Below are 22922 nucleotides of genomic sequence, written 5' to 3'. Positions count from 1 at the left end.
TTTTTTGTTTTTTTAAATGATCTCAGCTAAACTTCCTTGTTTTGTCCTAGGTAACTTGGAAACTTTTGAAACTGATTTGTTTTGCTCAGGAGGACAATGTTATCTCGGTGTGTAGGGCCAGGTACGCATCTCCTTCCCGGTCTGAAAAGCAGTTGGCCAGGAGCCCCAAGTGGATGACGTTTGTGTTCTCCAACGTTGATTAGGTGATTTCCGATTTTGGACAAAAGTTGGATTGAGAGAAAGAATTAAGGCTTTAGCAGCTCATCCCTGGCACTTGGGAAATGTAACAAATTTTAAAATAAGCAGAGAAAAATCACATGCAATCATAAAACCGGGGGGGGGGGAACAATAGAATTGTTTTAAAAAGAAAACATTTATGGAAGTTTAATGTACATACAAAAAAAGGGATCACTTTTGAAATTAAAATGATAACTATTACTTACCAGGGACTGTCTTCACTATGGTCAAATTGAACACAAAGCATCATAAAGCATGAATTAGGGATTTTTAAAATGAAATGTACCCGAGGATTCCTTTTTTTTTTTTTTCTTTTCTTATATTTGAAACAAAACTGCCCCGTAGCATTTCCTGCTGATGGGGATGCCTCCTTCAGAATTAAGATCTTCACAGGATTCCTACAATTTTAGTCATTAATTTACGGAACCCGTTCCAGCACAGGCTAAAGTGAAAGTGCCTACAGGAAAGAATACGATACGAGTAATTCATATAACACAGTGATAAGAAATACACGTTCCTGTAAGGTAAACAGTGTTATCCCACAGCGCGATAAGTACAGGAAGTCCCCTACGAGGAACACCTGGGGCATGAACATCTGAGTGTTCATGCTGATTTCACCTGTGCTCCCTTCACTCTTCTCATGTGTGGCACCTGCTCTCACTCCCCAACTTAGAAGGACTAGTGGGGGTTGGTGCTGGCTCTGCAGATGTGGGTGTTTGGCAAAAGCTTCGGAGGCTGCAGAGAGGTTCTCTGAAAACATAGTGAGGGAGACGGTAAATATTCCCAAGTGAGTACCGTGCATTTCAGCAGTCTTGGGCTCAAAAAATCTTCAAACGTCATGCAAACCCGGTAGCTATGTTAAGGCATCAGATATAAGAGGGTAGGGAGTGTAGGAGCTTCCCGTGTGGCAGAGTGGGAATTCTGGTGGAGCGGGGAAGGGAGTATCCTAGATTATTCAGCATTTAGGGTTTAATTCAGATTATAAACCAACTGTGGCCAATAATTAAAATTATACTTTGGAAATTTTTTAGGAAGCTGTCCTTTGGGACACATGTGCTTTCTGGAGACACACCCGATGTCCCCCCACATAGCTGGACGCCCCCACTCTGCACTGGAATGTATCCTTGATTCTTTGGTTAAGTTCCAGAAGTTTAAGGAAGAAGTGGCATGAAAAATTATTTAATATATAATCAACCTCACTCTAGCAAGTGCTCATGCTGTGAAAGATACCTGGAAAAGAAGACTGCTAGAGGGAACAGCATGAATCCCAGCCTAGACTCTTCATGAGGACAGACTCTGGGTGGGTCTTGCTTGCTGATGGATGCCTGAAACGGAGCTCAATGACTGAAGAGCCGATGACGGTTAGGGCCTCTTGGTCTGAAGATTCCCCACGCTTGGTATAATGCTCTGCTGTTGCCAAAATGAAATTGTTAATAATGTTAGAACAATCCTCCTCCCCCACAACCATTTTCTTTTGCACTAGGCCCTGAAAATTACGTGGTTGGTCCTGGTCACATTCAGTGTGTAACATGCTGCGTGGATGTGTGAGTGAACGAGGCAGGTCCCTCTCCCCCTGACCTCCTTAAATTCTGGATCGGGGTGAAAAAAGAATTTTTTTCTTCACCTGATCTGAAGTTCACCTCCCCAGTTCTCATCTTTCAGATCCAGACGGATCGCTTCCAGGGCCCTTCCTTCACGGCAGGGGAAAGCCCTCCTCTGCCTACACACAATTGGTCTCTGTTCTGCAGCAGAATGATTTCCTAAGACTTTGCGTCAGGGAATTCCCAAGGGGGATTATTTAGTCTTAAGTAAGAGTGACAGGAGATGTCAGCGTTTGAGTCCTGCTTGGGCTACAAAGGATTCAGCCCTGTTTTGTTTTGTTTTTTTCTTTCCCAAGTTCATAAACCCATGGTGAAGCCCAGTCTTAGAGGGCGTATCTGTTGTGCTGATAACTGATACTTAATGGTGTTGGGTACCTTAAGTGCCTTGTCATCTACCCTCCCTGGACCTATCTATCTACCCTGGCCACTGGCCTGACAAATAGCTGTGCAAAGGTGCACCTTAGTCAACTCTGCCTCACCTCTTGGGGTTTTGCTGCCGGCCTCTAGTAGCTTCCGCAGCCATTCTTGGACAAGAACAAACCTGGAAGTACAAAGAAGTTAACAGCCCAGGGCAACCCTTGACCAACCTTGGATGGGCGGATAGGGGCAGTCTTTGTGGTGAGAACAGTCCTGTGATATGGGGTACACAGTGTCCCAAAGAGTCCCCAGGAAGGATCAGTCCAGTTGCCCACAGGGTAAGTAGCTCAGTAAAGGGCCCTGGGAACAGCTTCCTGCCTCCCCTTTTTAACTTTTCCCGGCACCACCCCCGCTCCCCGGCTCCCTGCTCTGGTTCCCCAGGGTCACCTCCCGATATCGACTCCCTGTACTAAGGCTTTGTATCAGGCTCTGCCATGACATTGCTGTGGCCGGAACATAGCAGGGCACACTCTTCTGATGAAAAATCACAGGAAATGAAGCCAAAACCCCATCAGCAAATACAGAATTGACCCAAGTCATTGCAAAGTTCAGAACGGGAGCTTGCTTAGCTTGGTGGGTCCAGGGCCACATTTTAAAATTCAGGCCCTCATTTCTCTCCACTCTTCAGTTTCACTTCTGTGTTGGCTCCATTTTCAAATGAGCTCACTCTTCTACGTGCAAAATGCTGGCCTCTGTTCTAGAACTTTCATCCCTACAGTTTTACAGCTAGCTGGAAGAGAGATCTGTGGTGCCCATGCTAATCAGAAACCCTGGCTCTGATCATAGGCTGATTCCTGAACAGTCGTGTGGCCACAGTGTGCTGATTGGCTGAAGCCTGTTCTTCTGCTGCTCCCCTTCCTGGAGAGTGTTCGAGCCCATCTGGACCACATGGACGAGTTGGGAGTGTCTTAGGCTGTGTTCTCCAGAGAAACAGAACCAATAGAATGTGGATGAATAGATCACTGGATCGATGATTGATAGACAAATATCATAAAAACGTGGCCTCCAGGATTACAGGGGTAAAATCCCAAGATCTGCAGTTGGCAAGCCGGAAATGCAGAACTGATGTGTCGGTTCAAGTCTGGAACCTGGAAAGGATCAGTGTCTCAGCTCAGCGGGCAGGCAGGAAGAGTTCGCTCTGAGTCTCCTTTTTTGTTCTTTTCACATCTTTGATTGACTGAACGATGCTCACCCCCATTAGGAAGGGCTTTACACAGTCTACGATTCAAATATTAATCTCATCCAGAAACACTTTCACTGACACGTGCAAAACAACGTTTGGCCAAATGTCTCTGCAAGTTTCACGTAATATTGAGCATCAGAGGGAGTAAGAGAAAGATCTCCAAACTAAAATCAGGGTTACTGCCATTGGATGTTAAGAAGCAAATGCCGTATATGTAGAAGGGCTCATTCCTCTTGGGCAGACAATCAAAGGTCATCTTTATACATATACAGATTTAATACTGGGTTCATTATAAAAACATATATTTAAGTAAGCTCAAGTCAGCAAAATAATTTCTTAAAACAAATATATTTATAGATCATAAATGAATGCTACCTTTTTTATTTTATTTTATTTTATTTATTTATTTGTCAAAGAGAGAGAGTGAGAACAACCAGGAGAGCAGCAGGCAGAGGGAGAAGTGGGCTTCTTACTCAGGGAACCTGCTGAGCAAGGAGCCTGAAATGGGACCCTGTCTCAGGCCCCTGGGATCATGACTTGAGCTGAAGGCAGCCACTTAACTGACTGAGCCACCCAGGTACCTGTGAATGCTATTTCTTAGAGTAAACATGCTTGTTAAGATTTGTGCACATTACGTTAAATATTGAATTTCCAGGAATTTAAAAAAATTGTTGTTAACAGTTTAATATCTCAGGAGCCTCCTGTTCCTTCTCAGAAACTTAGGACAATCATGTAGAGGACCTATTTAGATTTAAATCCTTTCTTCTGATGATTGAGCTCCTGTGATAAGTGGAATGTGAAAATTATCTTGCCTTCTTTATTGAGAAAGTTAATAACGTAGTCATGTCTTGAAAAAGTGTCCCAACCATTATTTTTTTAAAGATTTTATTTATTTGAAAGAGAGAGAGAGGGAGTGTGAGAAGTGGAGGGTCAGAGGGAGAAGCAGACTCGCTGCTGAGCAGGGAGCCTGATGTGGGACTCAATCCTGGGACTCCAGGATCATGACCTGAGTCAAAGGCAGTCGCTTAACCAACTGAGCCACCCAGATGCTACGTCCCAACCATTATTAAAGTGGCATTTAGTCATTAAAAGAAATTTAAAAAAGTGTAAATATGATAAAATAATTGGATTTCATGTGACAACTGCTAAGAATAGTTCTGTAAATTTCCTCCTATATATTCTATCTACGTCTAGATTTTTAGATTCTAGCTGGAATCACAATGTGTTTACTTTACAGCCTGCATCAGGTTTCAGTATATCTTGCATTATTACATATCAATTACCTTAATATTAATTTATTCCTGAATACAAATTAATCCATATTCATTTCACAATTTTTAAGCAATACAGAAAGTTATAAAGATGGTAAATGTTACATTCAATTCGTGATATCTACAAAATCACTGTTACATGTTGACATCTTTATATATTTCATTCTGATATGTTTCTAAGTGTATCTATCTATATCTATATACATATGATTTTTAGAAACAAAACTGGAATTGTAATTTTGCATCTGATCTGTTTTGCCATGTTTCCCTCTGCTGCTACTTTTCAGAAAGGGCTTTGGAACAAGTGCTTATGAAGGGGAGGACCCTATGGGCCACTTAAACTGGTCTCTTTTGCCAAACCGTTCAGAGTAGTTAGGATGCTTCATTTTTATAAACAGAGGTTTCCTAAGCACTCTTGTATAAATAGTCTGTTTACAGTTTTTAGACCTATTTTCTCAGAATGGGCGGCCAGAAGTAGAATCATTCTTAAACAGTAAAAATGTTGATTTGTTTCATGGAACTGCCTCTCCACCGCTCTTCGCATCCCTTTCTCGTCCGGTGGTAGTGACGGGGTGCGGCCAGTGACTGCTTCTTGCCCTGCCAAGGATTTTGCTTGGGGACCACCAAAGCATTAATGATTGACAACACTGAGTCCCATGACCTCTTTAATCTTGTCCTTTGTTCGTCATCAAAACACAAGCCAGGTTACTTGGCTCTCCAAGAACCAGGCCGTGGCCCCTTCTCTCTCCCTGGACCCAGTTTCCCATTTGCACGTGGGAGCCCTCCCAGCTCATGAGGATTCTGTGGCCCGTGGCCGTGGTTACACTGGTTCGGGGATGTGTTGGTTTCCGCTGACATCTCTTCATGAAGACCTGTGTCAATCTGACACAAATGCAACCTATGGGTTTCTTGAGTATGTGATTTATAAAACAAAAAGAGCACTGAAAATCAGCTCAGCGTCCACCGTTGGCATTGGCATGTGTGCTGGCAAAGTAGCAAGGGGATTTTCTTCCTCACGGCAGCCTAAGGGATGCGGCGCCATTTTGCATTTCCATCTCCTGATCAGCTTGGCTGAATTTCCAGGGACAAAGGAATAACTTTCCTTTAGAAGAAACATCTCTTTGGGGTTCTTCGTGTCGAGGAGCAGGTCTCTGTAGCTAGATACAGCAGAATTTGAAAAAGGAAGTTGAAATGTGCACAGACCCTTTGTGAGGTGCCCAGGGACCCACAGTGGAGGCAAAAAGCTAGGGATGACATTGAGATGACCTTGTCAGACTGCTCGCTGCTACAATCTCAGCACCACCAGGTCTGAGTCACTGAGGCCCAGGGCTCTCTTCCTGCTGCTTCAGGAAAAGGGAGCCTCCTATGCCAGGCTGCTCTCACTTTCAGGATGGAGTGCCCAGTCCCCCAGCCCCACCCCCACCCCCACCCAAGCTCCCGGCTTCTCCCTCCACAGGCCTGCATCTGAGCCTCAAGGATGCTAGGAAATTAAGTTCTGACTTCCAGGATGGAGGGTTGACACTCAGGACCTGGAAACATCCCTAAATAGAGAGAAAAGTATCCGAAAGATAGTAGATGCCCATTCCACCATGAAACAGATCCTTTCAAGAGCAGCATCTATGTGACGAGGCTGCCGGGCTCAGTGCTGGGTGTAAATGAGGTTCTTGTTGAATGAATCACACCAGGGAACTTATATTTTAATTTGAAGATATGTTGTGACTGTTACTTATAACAAGTTCTGACTCGTTTCTCAATGTCAGAATTGCTGTAAGCACACACCCTTGAAATCAACAGGCTAGTTAATGGTCTGTTTTATAAAGGCCTAAACCCAATACATACGATCAAGGGCTCTGGGAAATGCTTTGCTTTTTTCCAGGTAAAAATTAAGGTAAGAATTCCTACTAGTGAGAGATGATTATATTTTGTCCCAAAGAGAGGTTTCCTTGATTTTGTTTAATCTTTCTTTGCAGTGTAGACAAGAGTGTGGACAGTTCCTGAAGGGTTGCAAAGAGGTAAGAGAAGACGTTGGATCCTGGAGTCATGGCGCCACCTGGTGGAGAAGGGAAGGCTTGCTCCGGCCATAAATCCACATGATCGCGGTGTGAGACAGTGCTAGATCTAGCGTGTATGCAACGCACACACACACGCACACACACACAGTGAACGGAAATACACCACAGACTCTTGTACTGTTGCTGAGTGAATTTATCAATAGCTATATTGTTTTACATATTACAGTATTAGTCTCTAATTACACACTCATTCGTTCACACTTTTATTCATTAATATTTGTCAATCTCCTACTCCCCCTCTTGCTGCTGTGATTACAGAGATGAAGAAACATATTTCAAAAGAAAATGTACTAGAGGGGTTTATAACGGGGGGGTGCTGCTTTTTCTGGGTGGTGGATGTGTTGAAGAAAGATTTCTTGATGGAGGGACACAGAGGCTGAGTGTTGAGGAAGGGCAGAATTTAGCCAGGTGAATAACAGGAGAAGGGCATCTTGAATAGCAAGATAGGCAGGTGCAAAGGCCCTGAGGCAGAAAGGAGCACATATCATTCACAAATGGACACCTAAGAAGATGGAGAATATTGAGGGGAAGGATGGTATGAAATGATGTGAGAGATAGAGGCTAGGCCTTGGTAAGAAATCGAAATTACACCTTAAGTGTAACAGGAAGACACTGAAGAATTTCAAAGGGGGGCATGACAAACCATTTATAAAATCAGTGAGCCATATGTAAACAACTTTACATTACCCAGCACAGGAAGACTATTCCCAAGAAGTTCAAGTAAGAGACGGTAAGGCATATACAGCTGTGGCTTTAAAAAGTACCAAATTACAGGGCAAGTGCAGAATTTAAAGATGGAACAAGTTAATGAGAACCAAGGAAGCCTTTAGAGTCTGGGTTAAATCTCGAGTTAGATTTAAAGGCACCACTGGACATCAAGAGTTATTCATGGCGGGGTGGGACCTGGGTGGCTCAGTGGGTTGAGCCTCTGCCTTCAGCTCAGGTCATGATCTCAGGGTCCTGGGAGAGAGCCCTGCTCCAGGCTCTCTGCTCAGCAGGGAGCCTGCTTCCTCCCCACCCCCTGCCTGCCTCTCTGCCTACTTGTGATCTCTGTCAAATAAATAGAAATAAAAATAAAAAGAGTTATTCATGAAGGGACACAGAGGAAATTCTGAGGACCATGGCGCACGTGTGAGAAGGAGACGACAAGAGGAGAAAGTAATCAGTCAGCTTGGGGGTGAAGTTTTTCAGTCAGAGATAGAGTTCCTAATTTGTATCACGTTTTGATTTCAGCAAACCTAGGGACTTTTTTTTTAATGCTTTCATTTAGGAGAAAACTTCGGTAGTAAGAACGTCCTATAATAGGTACATACGGGGAGGTTTACTGGAGGTCACAAATGAGTGGGTGGCCTGTGCTCTCCATCTGTCTGGCATATGTGAAGTTTTCAGGGACGATTTCAACAAGAGACTTCAGACTTTTTTTTAAAAAAATTCAGATTTCTGGCTTTTTGTAAAAAGGGGAAGTGAGCCTTGGGTCTCTTTTCCCTCCTGTCCACAGTTGGTTAGAAGTGAGGAGCTGTGTCAGCTGGCCCCAACTTCATCTCTGCCCTTCTCCTCCTCCTCTTTTCTGTCCCAAACTTTTCTTCTGTTTCTTTAAGTAAACTATGATTAACGACCTTTATTCCATATTGAACTTTCTTTTCACTCCCCCCCCCCCCCCCCACTGCTCTGGGAGGAAGGTCAAGCAGACGAGTGGCCAGAGACGGACATGTAAGGAAGGCCTTCAGGTGCGGCACCTGGTCCTGCTCCCTTTTTGCCTGTTACCTTCCCCCTTGGAAGGTAATCTCAGCTGGATCGAATCTCAGCTGAAACAATTTCTCAAGGCCCATCCCAGAGGTGAGGTTTAATTTACTGAAGATCTGCTCCTACAGCGAGTGAGACTGGTTTTCCCTTAAGACAGAGATTTTTTTAAATGTCCTTTAAAATATATTTATTCTAAATTTTAAAAGTAGATTACATTTTAAAAATTAAGAAAATAATAGTCCTGTACCTATTTTGGCAAAGTAGTACGCACATGGCCTTGAACGGCGGCGCTAACACGACCCTTGGGCGCCCCCTGCAGGCCCGGAACAAATTACCACGTGATAATAGGGTTGGCTCCTTGTTGCCCTTCACTCCTTCTGGTCAACCTCCGTGGCAGGGTAATCCCATCAAGGCTTCCTGTTTCCGTCTCAGAACCAGGAGCCGGGCCCGGAGGTTCGGATTTTGGAGGGTACTCAGGCCCGTACTGCTATGAAATGGACCCATCATTGCTCTGTGACAGAATCCCTTTTTTCTTTTTTATTATTTTTATTTTTTATTTTTGTGACAGAATCTTAAACCAGGACATGTCTGTAGAATTTTTTAGCTTACATGTCAATCCAACCAGATGGGTGACAGGGGTTTTCCCCCTCAATTTTCCAGTCAACACACTTACCGTTTCTTTCCTTGTCTCTTCCTCATGAAGTTTTCCTACGGGTAGTTACACAGTCTTGTGTTCATGTTATCTTAAGTGTTCTTTCATATTAATTAATTATTTTATTAATTAATTAATTTCATATTAATTAATTAATAACACAGTAAGAACACTTTCTGACATACTATATAAATCATTTCTATGTTTTGATTATGGTCTGTCTCCCATCACTAGAATGTATCCTGCATGACGATAAGGACTTTTGTCTATTTTTTTTTTTTCAGCACCTGCTCCCCCCCTTTTTTAAGGTTTATTGACTTATTTTAGGCATAGAGGGAGAGAGAGAGAGAGAGAGGGAGAGAGAGAAAGCAGAGGGGCAGGGACAGAGGGATTCCAAGCAGACTCCACACTGAGCACAGAGCCCAACACAGGGCTCAGTCTCACATCCTTGAGATTAGGACCTGAGTCAGAACCGAGAGTTGGACACTTAAGCAACTGTACTACCCAGGCATCCCAGCAGCTGCCCTTCCCGATCCATTCAGCCTGCCACCAGTTCCAGCATCTTCACTGGCTACTCCAGCCAGACACGAGCTCTTGCTCTCTAGAACCCCTCAGCCCTGGTTCTAGGGCTGCAGCTCCAGGGAGGGAATGTAATCTGTGGTGATATGTGAGTGTGCCAACTGTAAGCTTCTGGATGGGAAGCACTTGCCACTTGCCTGATTCCTCTTTCTTTTTGCAAAGGCATCTAGCATGGTACAGAGTTCTAACAAGCACATGTACACACAAAAAACCCATTTAGATCTGCTAGAACAGAAGCCTGGCCGGAGACAAGTGCATATACCCAGAGAGCCTGACAGGTAAGCACAAGGATGAGGCAGGTGGGGGTCTGTAGGGGCCCCGGAGAGGGCCCGTGAACTCGATAGTTCTTCCCTAATCATCGCCAGCAACAGCTGTCATTCAGGAATGTACGTAGAATCACGGACACCAGGACGTTGATTTTACAAACTTAAGCAGAAGGAAAAATCTGATATTGTTGAGTACAATCTCCTAATTTTCATATGTTCGTTCAATTAAAGAAAAATACAGTGTGGGTCCAAAAAACCCCAAACAGACAAAAAAGCCCAAAACACCATATCACGGATCCAGCCAATGGATGGCCAGTTTTCAGCTTGGTGTTAGGGGATGTGTTCAGTCACCCTGAGTGGAGATCGTATTCTCAAGGGGTGACTGCTGATTTTCCTTCCTGACCTGCAGTCTCCAATGGTTTCCATTGGTACCACAAGCTTCTTTCTTTTATTGGTCCAGACAGGTAGGGAAAAAACCAGAAGCGAGGTTGGGAATGCTCAAATTTAAGGAAAGGAGAGGATGCTTAATGGAAGTCATGAAAGGCTCCATTTGTACTTATAGAACTGGTTCTCCTGCCAGGAAACAGATCAGCGCAAAGGACACCAGGGCTGGAGAGGGTTCGGGGAGAGGACAGAGAGGGTGAGATGCAGAGTCAGGAGAAGAGCCCGAACCACGGTGGCCGGGAGTCAGCCCACTGTCTGTGCATCTGTCCAGATCAATCGACACTCTCCCAGGCTATGAGACTGTCTCTGTGAACAGCCCCACCACCCAGAGCCCCTTGTACCAAAAACCCCCGCTGTTGGATGCTGGCCCAGCACTTACATCCTTCTTCCTCTTCCTTGTGTTCAGAAGCCCATGCCAGTTTCCAAAGATTTCATATAATTTAACCCACTGAGCCACCCAGGTGCCCCAAGATTTCAGATAATTTAAGATGTTACTTATATTAACATGGAATGGGTTTATTTATTAAGTGAATTAATATTTTTTAAAATTCTGTTTTAATTTCTTTAAAATGAGAAATGTCGATGAATATAACCTATGCAAACAGAAGATCTTTGAAGTCTTCAATACTTGTTAAGAGTGTAAAGGAATCCAGATAGACAGACAGACAGACACACACAGAGGAAAAGGAAAAAATTGGGGAGGCACAAGTGTCGGGGTATAGGGTGAATTACTCAGATAACATTGGTGAATAAATGAACAGGAGTACGTCCTCCTTTATATTATCCGAGAATTAACAGGGCACATACATCTCACATCCTAGAGCCAAGGCATTTGTTTTTATGCCGATTTCTCACAAAGTTCGCCGAACTGATAAGGGAACTTCCCTTCCGTGCACTCGGGCCCCCGCCTCCCCGCGCGGGGCGCCCCCTGCCGTCCGCCGCGGGACCCTGGGGCGGTTCGCCACACCCCCCACTTTCCGTCGGCCCACAGGGCGTTGCCTGTGCCTTTAATTGGCATGTACCAAGTCCTTCCAGGACACATTTCCTCCGTGAGTCCCGACCGGTAAGAGTCACGGGTCGAAGGTGCAGTAGGGGGGGTTATGGAGACAGGGTCGCACGCGAGGGGCGGTCTGGGCCCGCAGGGAGCGACGGACGGACGGCCCGGGGCCCGAGCGCGCCCTCGCGGCCCTCCCCGCCGCGCGCCGTGGTCCAGTCCCAAGATGGCGGCCACCATGAAGAAGGCGGTGAGTGGGGCGCTCCGGGAGCGGGATGCTCGGCTAGCGGACGGGGGTCGGCAGTCGGGGGCCGGGCGCGGGCTGCCTGGGCTGTGCGGCTCTGCAGCCCGGCGTGGGGCCGGGGGCCGAGGCCGCCGGCCCTCAGGGCGGCCCCGCGGCGAGGCCTCCCCGCTCCCCGCTCCCTGGACGTCTTCTCAGGCCCCCGGCCCGCCGAGGCGGGGCGTGCGGGCCGGGACCGTCGGGGACCTCTGGGTCGCCTCTCGCGGTGCTGAAGACGGCCGTGGAGAGCCTGAGGACCCCGCGGCCCAGGCCCTGTCGTGGCGGTGGGCGAAGCCGAAGGTCCCCCGGGCTGCATTTTACCTGGCTTGTCATTTCGCCTCGCCAGTCGACAGGCGGGGGTGCTGCTGGCTCCCGGCTTTGCAGATGAGGAAGCGGAGGCCCAGAGAGGTGGAGTCACCTGCCCAAGGTCACACAGCTGTGAGGAGCACAGCACCCCCAGGTTATTTGGCCCCGGAGCCCTGGTGTCCAGCGCTGAGCCGCCCACATCCACACTCGATGTCCCCCTGCTTCCAGACGGAAACTCTCTCTACTGAGGGTAGACGACGGGTCGGGGCCGAGAAGCCGCCTGCTTGTCCCCTCTGAGGCTCCCAGCGACTTCGCAGAGACGCGGTTTCCTCCCACCTTACAGATGGAGAAACTTAACAGAGCGGTTGGTGGCCTCAAAATGACTCAGCTAATAGCAGAGCTGGAGTTCAAACTCAGGTTTTAATTTTGTTTTTCCCAAAGCCCACCTTTTATCCTACCAAGCAGGTCGAACTCCTGCGGACAGCTTGTAACTCAGCGGGTGTGCACACAAGTGCTTAAAAATACCTGGAGAGAAGAAAAGCAAAATGGGGTTGGGGCAAGGGACTAACAGCATCTGGGAGTAACCGAGGCTTTTCTTTTCCCTGGGTGCGGGGTAGGCACGGGTCTACCAGAGTTGTGTGCCTGTTTTAGTCTTACCCCCCGAAACTGCTTGCATCCTTACTTTACAGATGAGACGACTGAAGTACACAGGCAAAGTGAGGTTTAAAGGGAGCACATCCTTTCTGACTCTAGAGCCTGTGTTTTTAACTTGCAGCAGGTCTGACAAAGAGCCCCCTGCCCAGAGGGACTTGCTTGCTTTCAGCTTCCAGTTCCGTGGCTCTCCTACTCAGCACTTTGCATGGTTTGAGCCCCCTACTTCTGTTGTAGGGTTCCTGGCCCCAGGCAAACCCGGGGTGATTTGCTCAAGCTATTATTGGTCTGTCATCTACAAATTCCTATTGAGTCCTGGGGTAGGGCTCAGGGTTAAGGGGATTCAGATGAGTAGGAAACTTGGTGAGATTCACCCCACCTCTCTTTTGTATTTAAATTGGGCCCTTTGTGAGTGACGGTGTTTCATTCAGTAGATGGGACTAGTTGGCTCCCCAACCCCCATTTGACAGGTATACAAACAGAAGTGCAGAGAGATGAAGGAAAGGTTGAAGAAATGGTAGAGACACGATTTGAACCTTGGACTTGGCAAAACTTTTCATTACCAACGTATTTTCATTCACTAGGCAAACTTCTTGAGCAGGTACCGTGGCACAATTTCAGATTTAGGTGATGAGCCCTGGTGAGCAATAATAATGCTTCTACCCCTTATCCTCATAGCACTGGGGAACTTAAAGTTCTGGGGAAGAGGCAAGCATTACTCGATAGTCACACAGAAAACTAGAATTTCCAGCTCTGTTAAGAACTATGAAAAAAGGACTCTTGACGTGAGGGCTGGAGTAAGGTCTGTTTGGTGACCAGAGAGCGCTTTCACGAGAAGGTGTGATCTATATGGTGACCTAAGGAGGGGAAGGGAACGTGGAAAGGGAGGAGGCATTTGAGAGGGGGAGGATCACCCACGGAGACCCCGGGTGTTTAAAAAAAGGGTGGCCAGACCGGCAGAGAATCCGGGGAGGTTGAGCCAAGATAGTAAATGAACATATTGAGGGGTGGGTGGCAGCCAGAGCCTGAGAATTTTCTTCCTTATCTTAGTAAGACATTGCCATGAGAGAGGCGCCAGCCTCCTGCAGGTGTTTTCCAGTGCTGTGCACAATTTCTGATGGGTTAACTGCACGTACACGCCGGCCCTCTGCCTGCCTGGGGAGCAAGCAGGCATGTCAGTGAGTGAGCCTGAATTATGGGGATAGCCTTGTGAGTTTAATAAAAACCGTTTGCAATTTGGATATTTCGCGTTTGTAACGTTTACGCCCCAGTGGGTCATGGCTTTTCTGGTGAGAATGTTCAGTCTTCTCCTCGCCAAAGGTTTGCTTTCCAAGGATTGGTTGCTGGCCAGCAGAGGACTGTGTCTGATTCAGTCCCCGATCCTGAGTACAAAGGTCCCTCCCCGGAAGGTCCCTCCCCGGAGAGGCCGTAGCTGACACCCCATCTAGGAAGCCGCCTTCACGCCTTATCTGCCAGCACTTGCGGCCCTTGTACTATTTCGCGTTCCTCATCACGTGTATCATCTTTTTCACCTTGTCTTCTGCCCGCCACCTTCTCTAGAATGTACGCTGCCAGGCCTTCGTGAAGGTTGGCCTGTGGCAGCAGCTCTCTGGAATATGGGGGGCGTTTACCAAGTAGTTGTTAAATGAATGACTGCACTGTGGGCGTGAAAAGTGAATAAAAATACAAAGCGGAATTTCATACCATGGAGACTTGGCAGACATCTTCAAAAAACAAAAATAAAGGCAGACTGAAAGTGGCCTGAATTTCCTTCTAGGCTTTTAATTCACCGATGGACTCCGCTGTCAGTCCGCATTCTGCTGGTAATAGCCAAGACCCAGTGGGGCAAGACTGAGTGTGGTTCGCTTTCCTCTTAGAATCCCGTAAGATGCTGAGTCTGAAAAAAAGGGTACAGTCGGGGTCCAGGGAATTTTAATTTCCACTTTGAATCTTGAGCAGTTATATTTCTCCCTGGCCTAGCAGAATTTTCTCGTAGATCTTTGCTCTTCGTCTGTAATGACTTTTTGGTAAACATTGCTCAGGAAAGAAAGCAGCCAGCACTCGTTGACTGAAAGGTGACTCCATCCTCAAGTGCTCATTTCATCTCCCCTGCAATGTGGGATGAACTATCGCCCCCATTTTACAAGTAATAAGCCTGAGTTGGCTACAAAAAATTGAATAATTTGTCCAAGTTCCTGCTTGCTTTGGATGTGAATCCAGTACTGTTTCAACCACTCTGTGCTGTGTCAAGAAAGAAAAACACACACACACACACAAAACCCTCCTTCCTCTTTGAGTTCTCGTGACTTTGTGAGCAGCCGTGAGTACATCTGGCTTCTCTTAACACAGGAGTCCCTAACCTTTGGGGTGTAGATCCCCTTGAGGATCTGAGAAAAACTGTGAAGACTGTGCCAGAGTAACATACACACAAGACATGCCAGGCTGCACACATGTTCAGGGGGTAAAGGGACTTCTTAGTGTCTGCGCATCCGCAGTTAAGAACTAGCCCCGGGGCGCCTGGGTGGCCCAGTGGGTTAAGCCTCTGCCTTTGGCTCAGGGCATGATCCCAGGCTCCTGGGATCGAGCCCTGCCTTGGGTTCTCTGCTTGGCGGGGAACCTGCTTCCTCCTCCCCCTCTGCCTGCTTCTCTGCCTACTTGTGATCTCTGTCTGTCAAATAAATAAATAAAATCTTTGGGGGAAAAAAAAAAAACAAAAAGAACTAGCCCCTCCCCGCCAAAATGAAGCTTCACGCCGTGTAGGAGTGTTCCAGAACAGTGAGCGGAAAACAAGCCACTGGCGTTAGTCATGGAAGATGCTGACTTCTCACTTTCTGCTCTAAACAGAGCCGCCCTGGGTGGCACGCAGTTAGCCACGGACTTCACACGCCGACGGTAGCCCGTAATCCCCAGCGAGAAAACCACCGTTAAGGAAAAAGGCTCCGGGTCCCAAGTACATGCTGGGGCTGCTGTGCAGTGAGGCTAGGACAGGAAACGCCTGCTTTGGAAAGTTAGGAACAGGTGGCCACATTCCTCCATACCTTTTCAGAAACGTGTGTATGTTAGTCTGATCAAGCAGGATTTAATTCAAATTCAGGAAGAATATATTAGCCTCCGTTGTGTGTCGGGCCGGCCTCCTGGTACTTGCTTTCACGGGAGTTACCCCGTTCTGCCTCAGGATGACAAATGCTTCTATAAATCTATATTTAGGTTTTCAGAGCCTCAGTATTTAAACTCTGCAGGCAAGCAGGAACTCTTTAGAGTTCTCCATTCCCTGTTTGCTTCAGAAATTGCTAGTTCTTACATAGGCAAAATCACCGGAATGCCAGGATATCTGAATATGGACTTGCCTTTGGTTTCTCTGGTGCAGTGCAGCGTTTCCCGACTTCCAGATTCACAAAGATCACGCACAAGGTTGAACATTGAAAACTATGTGTATCGTGATGTGAAGGATTTTTTTCAGGATGTCCTCTGGGCCTCCGATGCTGAGCCTGATGCATGTCTAAGTGTTTGTTGTGTGTTGAGAGCCCGGTCAGGGGAGGGCTGAGAGCTGGGTGTCTGGCTGGGTGTTCTGTCCGAGCGCTAGTCTTGCTTGACACAACAGGTTGCCTTTCAACCTCCGGAGAAATGGAAGTGTACACCTCTTACGGGACTGGTCATGGGTGACCAGGTGTGGTTGTTGTAAAACATTGCAAAGAGCAAAAATAGTCATTGTTGAAGCTTCTCTTTTCTCCTTTACATTATAATCAAGTGTTCTTGTTCTTATTTTAGAAACGAGGGGAAACTCTAAGGAGAATCTGGTATTTAATTTTTTTTTTTTTTTTAAAGTATACAGTCCCCCTTTGAGACTGATGAAAGCCAAGGATTTCCTGCTGACACTTACAAATATGTGTGATTGCGTGCCCACACGCATTCTCACCTTCAGTGTCTAAGAGCTAGTGGACCTGTCTGGGCTCCTGTGTCAGGTTACCTGGGTGGACATTGAATTCCACCACTTACTGGCTGTGTGACTTTGGGGAAATTCTTTACCGTCTCTGTGCTGTACTTTCTCCATCTGTAAAATGGTGCTACTTCCTAATGTTCCTACTTACTAAGATTTATTGGAGGAGTAACAGTGATGATAAGTGCTTAGAAAGTTCTTGATATATAATAAGAGCTCAATAAATTTTATTTTATGATTTTATAGATACCGTATGTCATCTAAGTACTCTAATTTACACATTTAAGCACTAAAATTTTTAAACATTTGATTTTAATCCTTTTATTGTATATTGTGTATACTATATATATTCTTAGGTATACTATCCCTATTCTTCTATGAAGACATGTAACAAGTTCTACATTAAAGAAATATAATTTTTATCATGTATGGAATATAGCCCCTGAAATGCGTTAACAACCCTCTAGCCAGTATATCATTTGTGTTAAACATTAGAAACTGTCGGATTTCTGATGGCTTCAATAAGCTCATGCAGGTTTTAACTCTAAGCAGAAACTGGTATGAAACCTTTACCAGAAATCACTACCACGTCATTTTTGCTCCCTGGGTTATCTTGATGAAAGAATGTTCTAACTCAAGAAATTTCTGCTCTAGGCTAAAGTTGGCTGGCAGGGTTCAAGACTTAATTGTTTATATTTGAAATGTTTTTGTAGCTTAGGCATTATTCCATAGACTATCAGAAGAGGTGGCAGATGTATGAACAAATCTTGAGCTTGTGGGGCAAAAACTTACAAAGCCTCTGTTTGTGATTTTCTGTGCCTGTTTTGATTCTTGACTCTATAAGGGCAAATAGTTTATTGAGTTATTTCAGAGAAAAAGCTTACCTATAACTTCTCCAGTAAAATTAATTCTGCTAAAAAATTAAAATGTTTTTTCAGGCTGCAGAAGATGTCAACGTTACTTTTGAAGATCAACAAAAGATAAACAAATTTGCACGGAACACGAGTAGAATCACAGAGCTGAAGGAGGAAATAGAAGTTAAAAAGGTATTAAAGAAGTGCATCTTATTTAAGAAAAAGGAAAGGTCTTTATACTATAGCTTTTTTTGACAGAGAGAGCATGGAAATGGGATGTTGGGGGGCAGAGGGAGCGGGAGAGCGAGAATCCTAAGCAGGCTCTATGCCCAGCATGGAGCCCGATGTGGGTTTCGATCCCACAAACCCAGGATCACGACCTGAGCTGAAATCAAGAGTCAGTGGCTTAATGGACTGGGCCACCCATTTGGCCCATACTAGAGCTTTTTAAAACTGAATTCAGTAGTATGTGATTGTGTTTGGGCTCTTTGTTGCAGATGATGTTATCCAATCCAGTTAGTTAAAGAAAGAAGACCTTGTTGAAGGGCTGTGTGAGAACTTAGAGCTTGTTGAGGGGGTGGGCCTGGGCTGGGGCTCCGGGAGCAGGCCCCAGAACTGCATCTCCAAGAAAGGGGCTGGCGATGGACCTGCTGCCATTTCTAGGGATCTCAGAGTCTGCTGCCACCTCCAGCAGGGGCCGCCCCGCACGTCAGGCCTGTGTGCCCAGCCTCGCCTCGTGTGACTCCCTGAGCTGAGGTCCAGTTCAAGTGCGGTTGGTGGGTGGGATTTATGTTCGTAGCTGCTTTCAGCCTCTCATCTGACAAGGCTGAGAGATGGCGGTTTGCTCTGTTTCTGTTCTACCCTAGGAAGGCAGAATGCACCAAGTGGCAACCGTTAGGGGAGAAGGACATTTTGAGTGGCCTGCTGTCCCCCACAGGTGCTCGTAGCAGTCTGGAAGTAGCTTGAGGACAATGAGTTAGCTCTTGAGCGCTTCCTTAGGAAACGCCATCTAGAAATGTAAAAAAGTCTTAACGCTAGTGTGATGGTACTTGCAAAAGGGTCTTTCAGAAGTAGTGTCCCCAGATTAAATTGGCTTCTTGGAAAAAAGTGAAACAAGGTGGGATCGGGAGGGAGACAAACCATAAGAGAGTCTTATTCTCACAGAACAAACTGAGGGTTGCTGGGGGCTTGGGGAGTAGGGAGAGGGTGACTGGGTGATGGACTTCGGGGAGGGTATGTGCTGTGGTGAGTGCGGCGAGATGCGTAAGCCTGATGATTCATAGACCTATACCCCTGGGGCAAACAGTACCTTAGGTTAATAAAAATAATTTAAAAAATTGGCTTCTTGCCCCTAACAGGGAGTTTTGAGTGTGCTTTTCTTTGCCGTTTGTTTTGTGTTTCTAGAAACAACTCCAGAATTTGGAAGATGCTTGTGAGGACATCATGCTTGCAGATGATGATTGCTTAATGATACCTTATCAAATTGGTGATGTTTTCATTAGTCATTCTCAAGAAGAAACACAGGAAATGTTAGAAGAAGCAAAGGTATGCTGGGTGAGGGAGGCTCACACTCCCATTAGGGTGTGCATTTTATACAGAACCGGCTAATTCCAAGTGTAGCAATGTGTGCGACGTACTACTACTCCGTGGGTTTTTACGACATCCCACGTGTGGGGTGAGAAGCCTTGGTGATCTTATTTAATCCTCACAAGGGCTCTGTGAGACCTGGTTCCAGCTTAGAATTGGTTCCAGTTTAGAATTGGTTCCAGTTTAGAATTGAGGGGTAGAAGCTGAGAAAGGTCCGGGGACTTACCAAGGTGACACAGAGGGAGAGGCCTTTTGATTGCAGACCCCGTGCTCTAACTATGCGGAAACTACAGAATATTATAAGGTAGAAAAGGAAAATCACCTTAATCCTATTGCCCAAGGTAATCATCCATAATGAACATTCTCATTGGCTCTTTTATGTTTTCACCTTCTCTTTTCTCTGTGGATTTGCTTCACATTTTGGTCAGTTAGCCTCCCACCAGAAGTACTTTCTCGTTCTATTTAATGTTCATTTGCCCAGCAAATCCGTATCGGGGGCCTGCTCTGGGCCAAGAACACATGCTTTAAAAACATCATTTTTGACAATCGTTAAAGGTCATGCTGGTGGACACCAATTCTGTTCACTGCCCTCCTGTTAACATGAATTTGTTTCCAGTATCTTCCTACAGGAACGTTGCAGTGAGCATTCTTACACCCGAGTCTTTTTCATATTTAGGACATTCTTTTAAGGAAATAATCAGACAGGTGTCATTCTTGGGTCAGAGTATGGGTTTATTGATGACATCTGAGGCATTTGAGGGATGCTGTGAAATTAGTTTCCAATTCACACGCCCTCAACTGTCTATGAAAGGAGCAGTCACATTGTGCATGAGAAGCTGATGGCAATCAAACATTTTCTGATTCTTTTGCAGTTTGCTTAATTTATCTGGATATTAATTAAAGTGTTAGTCTTCCTTCTTCAAATGTCATAGAAAGCAAAAATTCATCTGAATTAAACCTATCTTTAATATACTGTGGGAAGAACTAACAATTTTACTCCTAAATCTTTATGCAGAAACATTGGTGCTTCCCCTTGTGTAAATCTTTTCTTCCACAGTAAAATTTTATAATTTTGTTCTTTTTTTAACCTGTGTTAAATTTTTTAAAATTTTTGTTGTTTTTATCTTGTGGGAAGTATTTCAAGCTGGCTTATGGTTTTTGTCTGAACTGTGGACATGCCGCCCTCCGGGTCCTCCCCCCCCCCCCCCCCAGCTAGTGAACCTTTATTCATTCGCTCCTTCATTCCAGAAGTATTTGTTGAGTGCTTTCTCTGTCAGGGTCTGCCATGAGCCAGGGCACGGGGAGGACAACGAAATAGGCCTGGTGCCAGCTTGCGGGGAGTAGATGGTGTAATTGCCAAGAGGAACTTCAGCAGGCATGACTAGCAATGGGCGGAAGGTGGTTGGGCCTAGAGGTGCGGAAGGACATAGAGCGGAGGAGCACGCGTGGGCAGCAGGGGCTCCCCAGGAAGGAGTCGACGCTACAGCAAGTGGGTGCTTGCCGGCACCGGTGCAGGGGTGGGGGGCAGGGTGTTCCAGGCTGATGCGGGATGCTCGTGTGTAAATGGTCGTAAAAAGATCATGGCACACAAACACAACTAAGTGAAGGTCTAATTTGCTGCAGATTTGGGAGCATCTGAAAGTATGGCCCCATCTTGAAGAACTCAGTTGAGTTGATACATGGATGACTTGTGCAGGGGTCAGCAAACGCTCTGAGTCAGACCAGGCGGCAGGGGTCTCTGGCTTTGGGACCCCCCCCCACCCCCCCGTCTCGGTCACAATCGCCATGAAAGCAGGACGTGTGAACACATGTCCGTGGCTGTGTTCCGGGAAGACTGCACGGACAAGCATCAGGCTAGGGCTGGCCCGTGGGCCGCAGTATTTGCTCACCCAGCCCTAAGGTGAAGAGGAGCCTTTCAGGAGCTTTGACGAAATGAGTGATACCTGATAGGACTTGTGCTTTTAAGATCATTTTCTTGGCATGCTGTAATTTCACTCATGAACTGAAGAAGTTTTATCTCCTTTCTAGTAGTCGTACGTCTTATTTCTGTTTCTTATGGCTGTGGTTCTCAAGCCTTTAGCATGCATCACAGTTCCCCGGAGGGCTTGTTGAAAATTCCAGTCACTGACATCCCAGGAATTTCCAAATCAGGAGACCTGGAGTGCAGCCCCAGAATTTGTGTTTCTAACGAGTTGACAAGTAATCTGGGGGCCATACTTTTGAGATTCGTCAGCCAGATTTCTAAGAGTAACACTGTCAGTGCTAGGCATTCTTGCCTTCTTCCTGATAGTGATGGATATGCCGTTTGTGCAACTTCGGGTTTTTTTGGTCATGTTTAGGAGAAATCCTTCTTCTTTTCTTTCTTTTTTTTTTTTTCTAAGATTTTATTTACTTATTTGTGTGTGAGAGGGGAAGCAGCAGGCAGAGGGGGAAGCAGGCGCCCGTTGAGCAGGGAGCCCAATGTGGGACTCCATCCCAGGACCCTGAGATCATGACCTGTGCGGAAGGCAGACGCTTAGCCAACTGAGCCAGCCGGGCATCCCAAGAAATCCTTTTTTTGATCCTGGCCAGGAAAGAACTTCTGACGTTCCCTGCATTTCACGTGGGCAGCGCTGCTCTGAGTCCCAGACGAGGCTCTTGTTAGCATTCCCTCTCAGAGTAGTTCCAGGGACCTCCCGGTTGTGAACATTTCTCCCAGATTCTCACTGTAAGTTGTTATTCTTAATTATTGGTGGCCGTGTGAGTTTTTATTGTATCTTCTAGCTTTGTAGTTATTTTTGTGGGAAGTTGGAAGAAGTTGTTAGAAGCCAGGCCTGTGATAAAACTGTTTACCAGGAGAGTTTGTATAGAAGTTCTTTCTTCATTAGGGTGTAATGATTTAGGAATTAATTTTCTCTTATCCATTTTGTTTTATAAATCAGCAAAAACCGATGGGCTTGATTTATTCTATAATAAGCAAGTATAAATCATGAATTAAAAATGGCCGTGGTTTAGATTTAATGATCGCTGTTATTTAGCCGCCTGTCCCAAGTTTAGAAAGTTTGACCTAAAATTCTTCCCAAATATTATTTCATCCCCAGATGCTCAGAAACCATGCACTGAATAGAATTAATTTAAACAATTTTTTTCCCCCAGAAAAATTTGCAAGAAGAAATCGACGCCTTAGAAGCCAGAGTGGAATCAATTCAGCGAGTGTTAGCGGATCTGAAAGTTCAGTTATATGCAAAATTTGGGAGCAACATAAACCTCGAAGCTGATGACAGTTAAACATTTTATAATACTTTTTTTTTAATTTGTTTAATAAACTTGAATATTGTTTAAAATGATAATTTCCCTTCTTCAAATGATATGGAAAGCAAAAGTTTCTTTTTTTAAAATTTTCATTTATTTAATGGAAACTTGCCTATTTTCACATGTCTTGCTTATTTATTTTATATTTTTAAGAGAAGACAGTATTCATCTATGTATTTTGCATAACGATTCTATCAAGTGTAGGGGCTTTATGTCATGTTATTAAAATCAGTTAAGCAACCTTTTACGTTTCTATATTATTTAGAATACATGTGGCAGTTTTTATGAGAACTCTGAACAGTTGGGTCATACTGTCCATATATGTCTCTTCCAGTTGCTGTTTGGAGGTGGCGAAAGCACTTTAGAAAGACCCCATCCGGGGCTCCTGGGTGGCTCAGTGGTTAAAGCCTCTGCCTTCGGCTCAGGTCATGATCTCAGGGTCCTGGGATCAAGTCCTGCATCGGGCTCTCTGCTCAGCAGGGAGCTGCCTCCTCCTCCTGTCTCTCTCTGCCTGCCTCTCTGCCTACTTGTGATCTGTCTGTCAAATAAATGAAAAA

General features: G+C 45.6%; 1 protein-coding gene across 3 annotated transcripts; it reads left to right on the top strand.

Annotated features, from left to right (window-relative positions):
- Nucleotides 1–11555: 11555 nt before the first annotated feature.
- On the top strand, nt 11556–22853 carry PFDN4 (prefoldin subunit 4). Of its 3 annotated transcripts, none has more exons than XM_045082058.1 (5): nt 11556–11709; nt 17572–17679; nt 18892–19032; nt 22210–22336; nt 22700–22853. In XM_045082058.1, the coding sequence occupies exons 1-5, from the start codon at nt 11566–11568 to the stop codon at nt 22768–22770; spliced, it is 591 nt and encodes a 196-aa protein (XP_044937993.1). In that variant the 5' UTR covers nt 11556–11565; the 3' UTR covers nt 22771–22853. The 3 variants fall into 3 exon arrangements, with proteins under 3 accessions (XP_044937993.1, XP_004759937.1, XP_044937994.1); XM_045082059.1 differs by lacking the exon at nt 11556–11709 and adding an exon at nt 12221–12409; XM_004759880.3 differs by lacking the exon at nt 22700–22853 and having other exon boundaries at nt 11557–11709; nt 22210–22610.
- Nucleotides 22854–22922: the final 69 nt, after the last annotated feature.

This window comes from Mustela putorius, unplaced genomic scaffold, assembly GCF_011764305.1.
Source record: "Mustela putorius furo isolate JIRA1106 unplaced genomic scaffold, ASM1176430v1.1 tig00000592_pilon_pilon_pilon, whole genome shotgun sequence".
Taxonomy (NCBI): Eukaryota; Metazoa; Chordata; class Mammalia; order Carnivora; family Mustelidae; genus Mustela; species Mustela putorius.
This window is presented reverse-complemented; position numbering and strand designations above follow the sequence as displayed.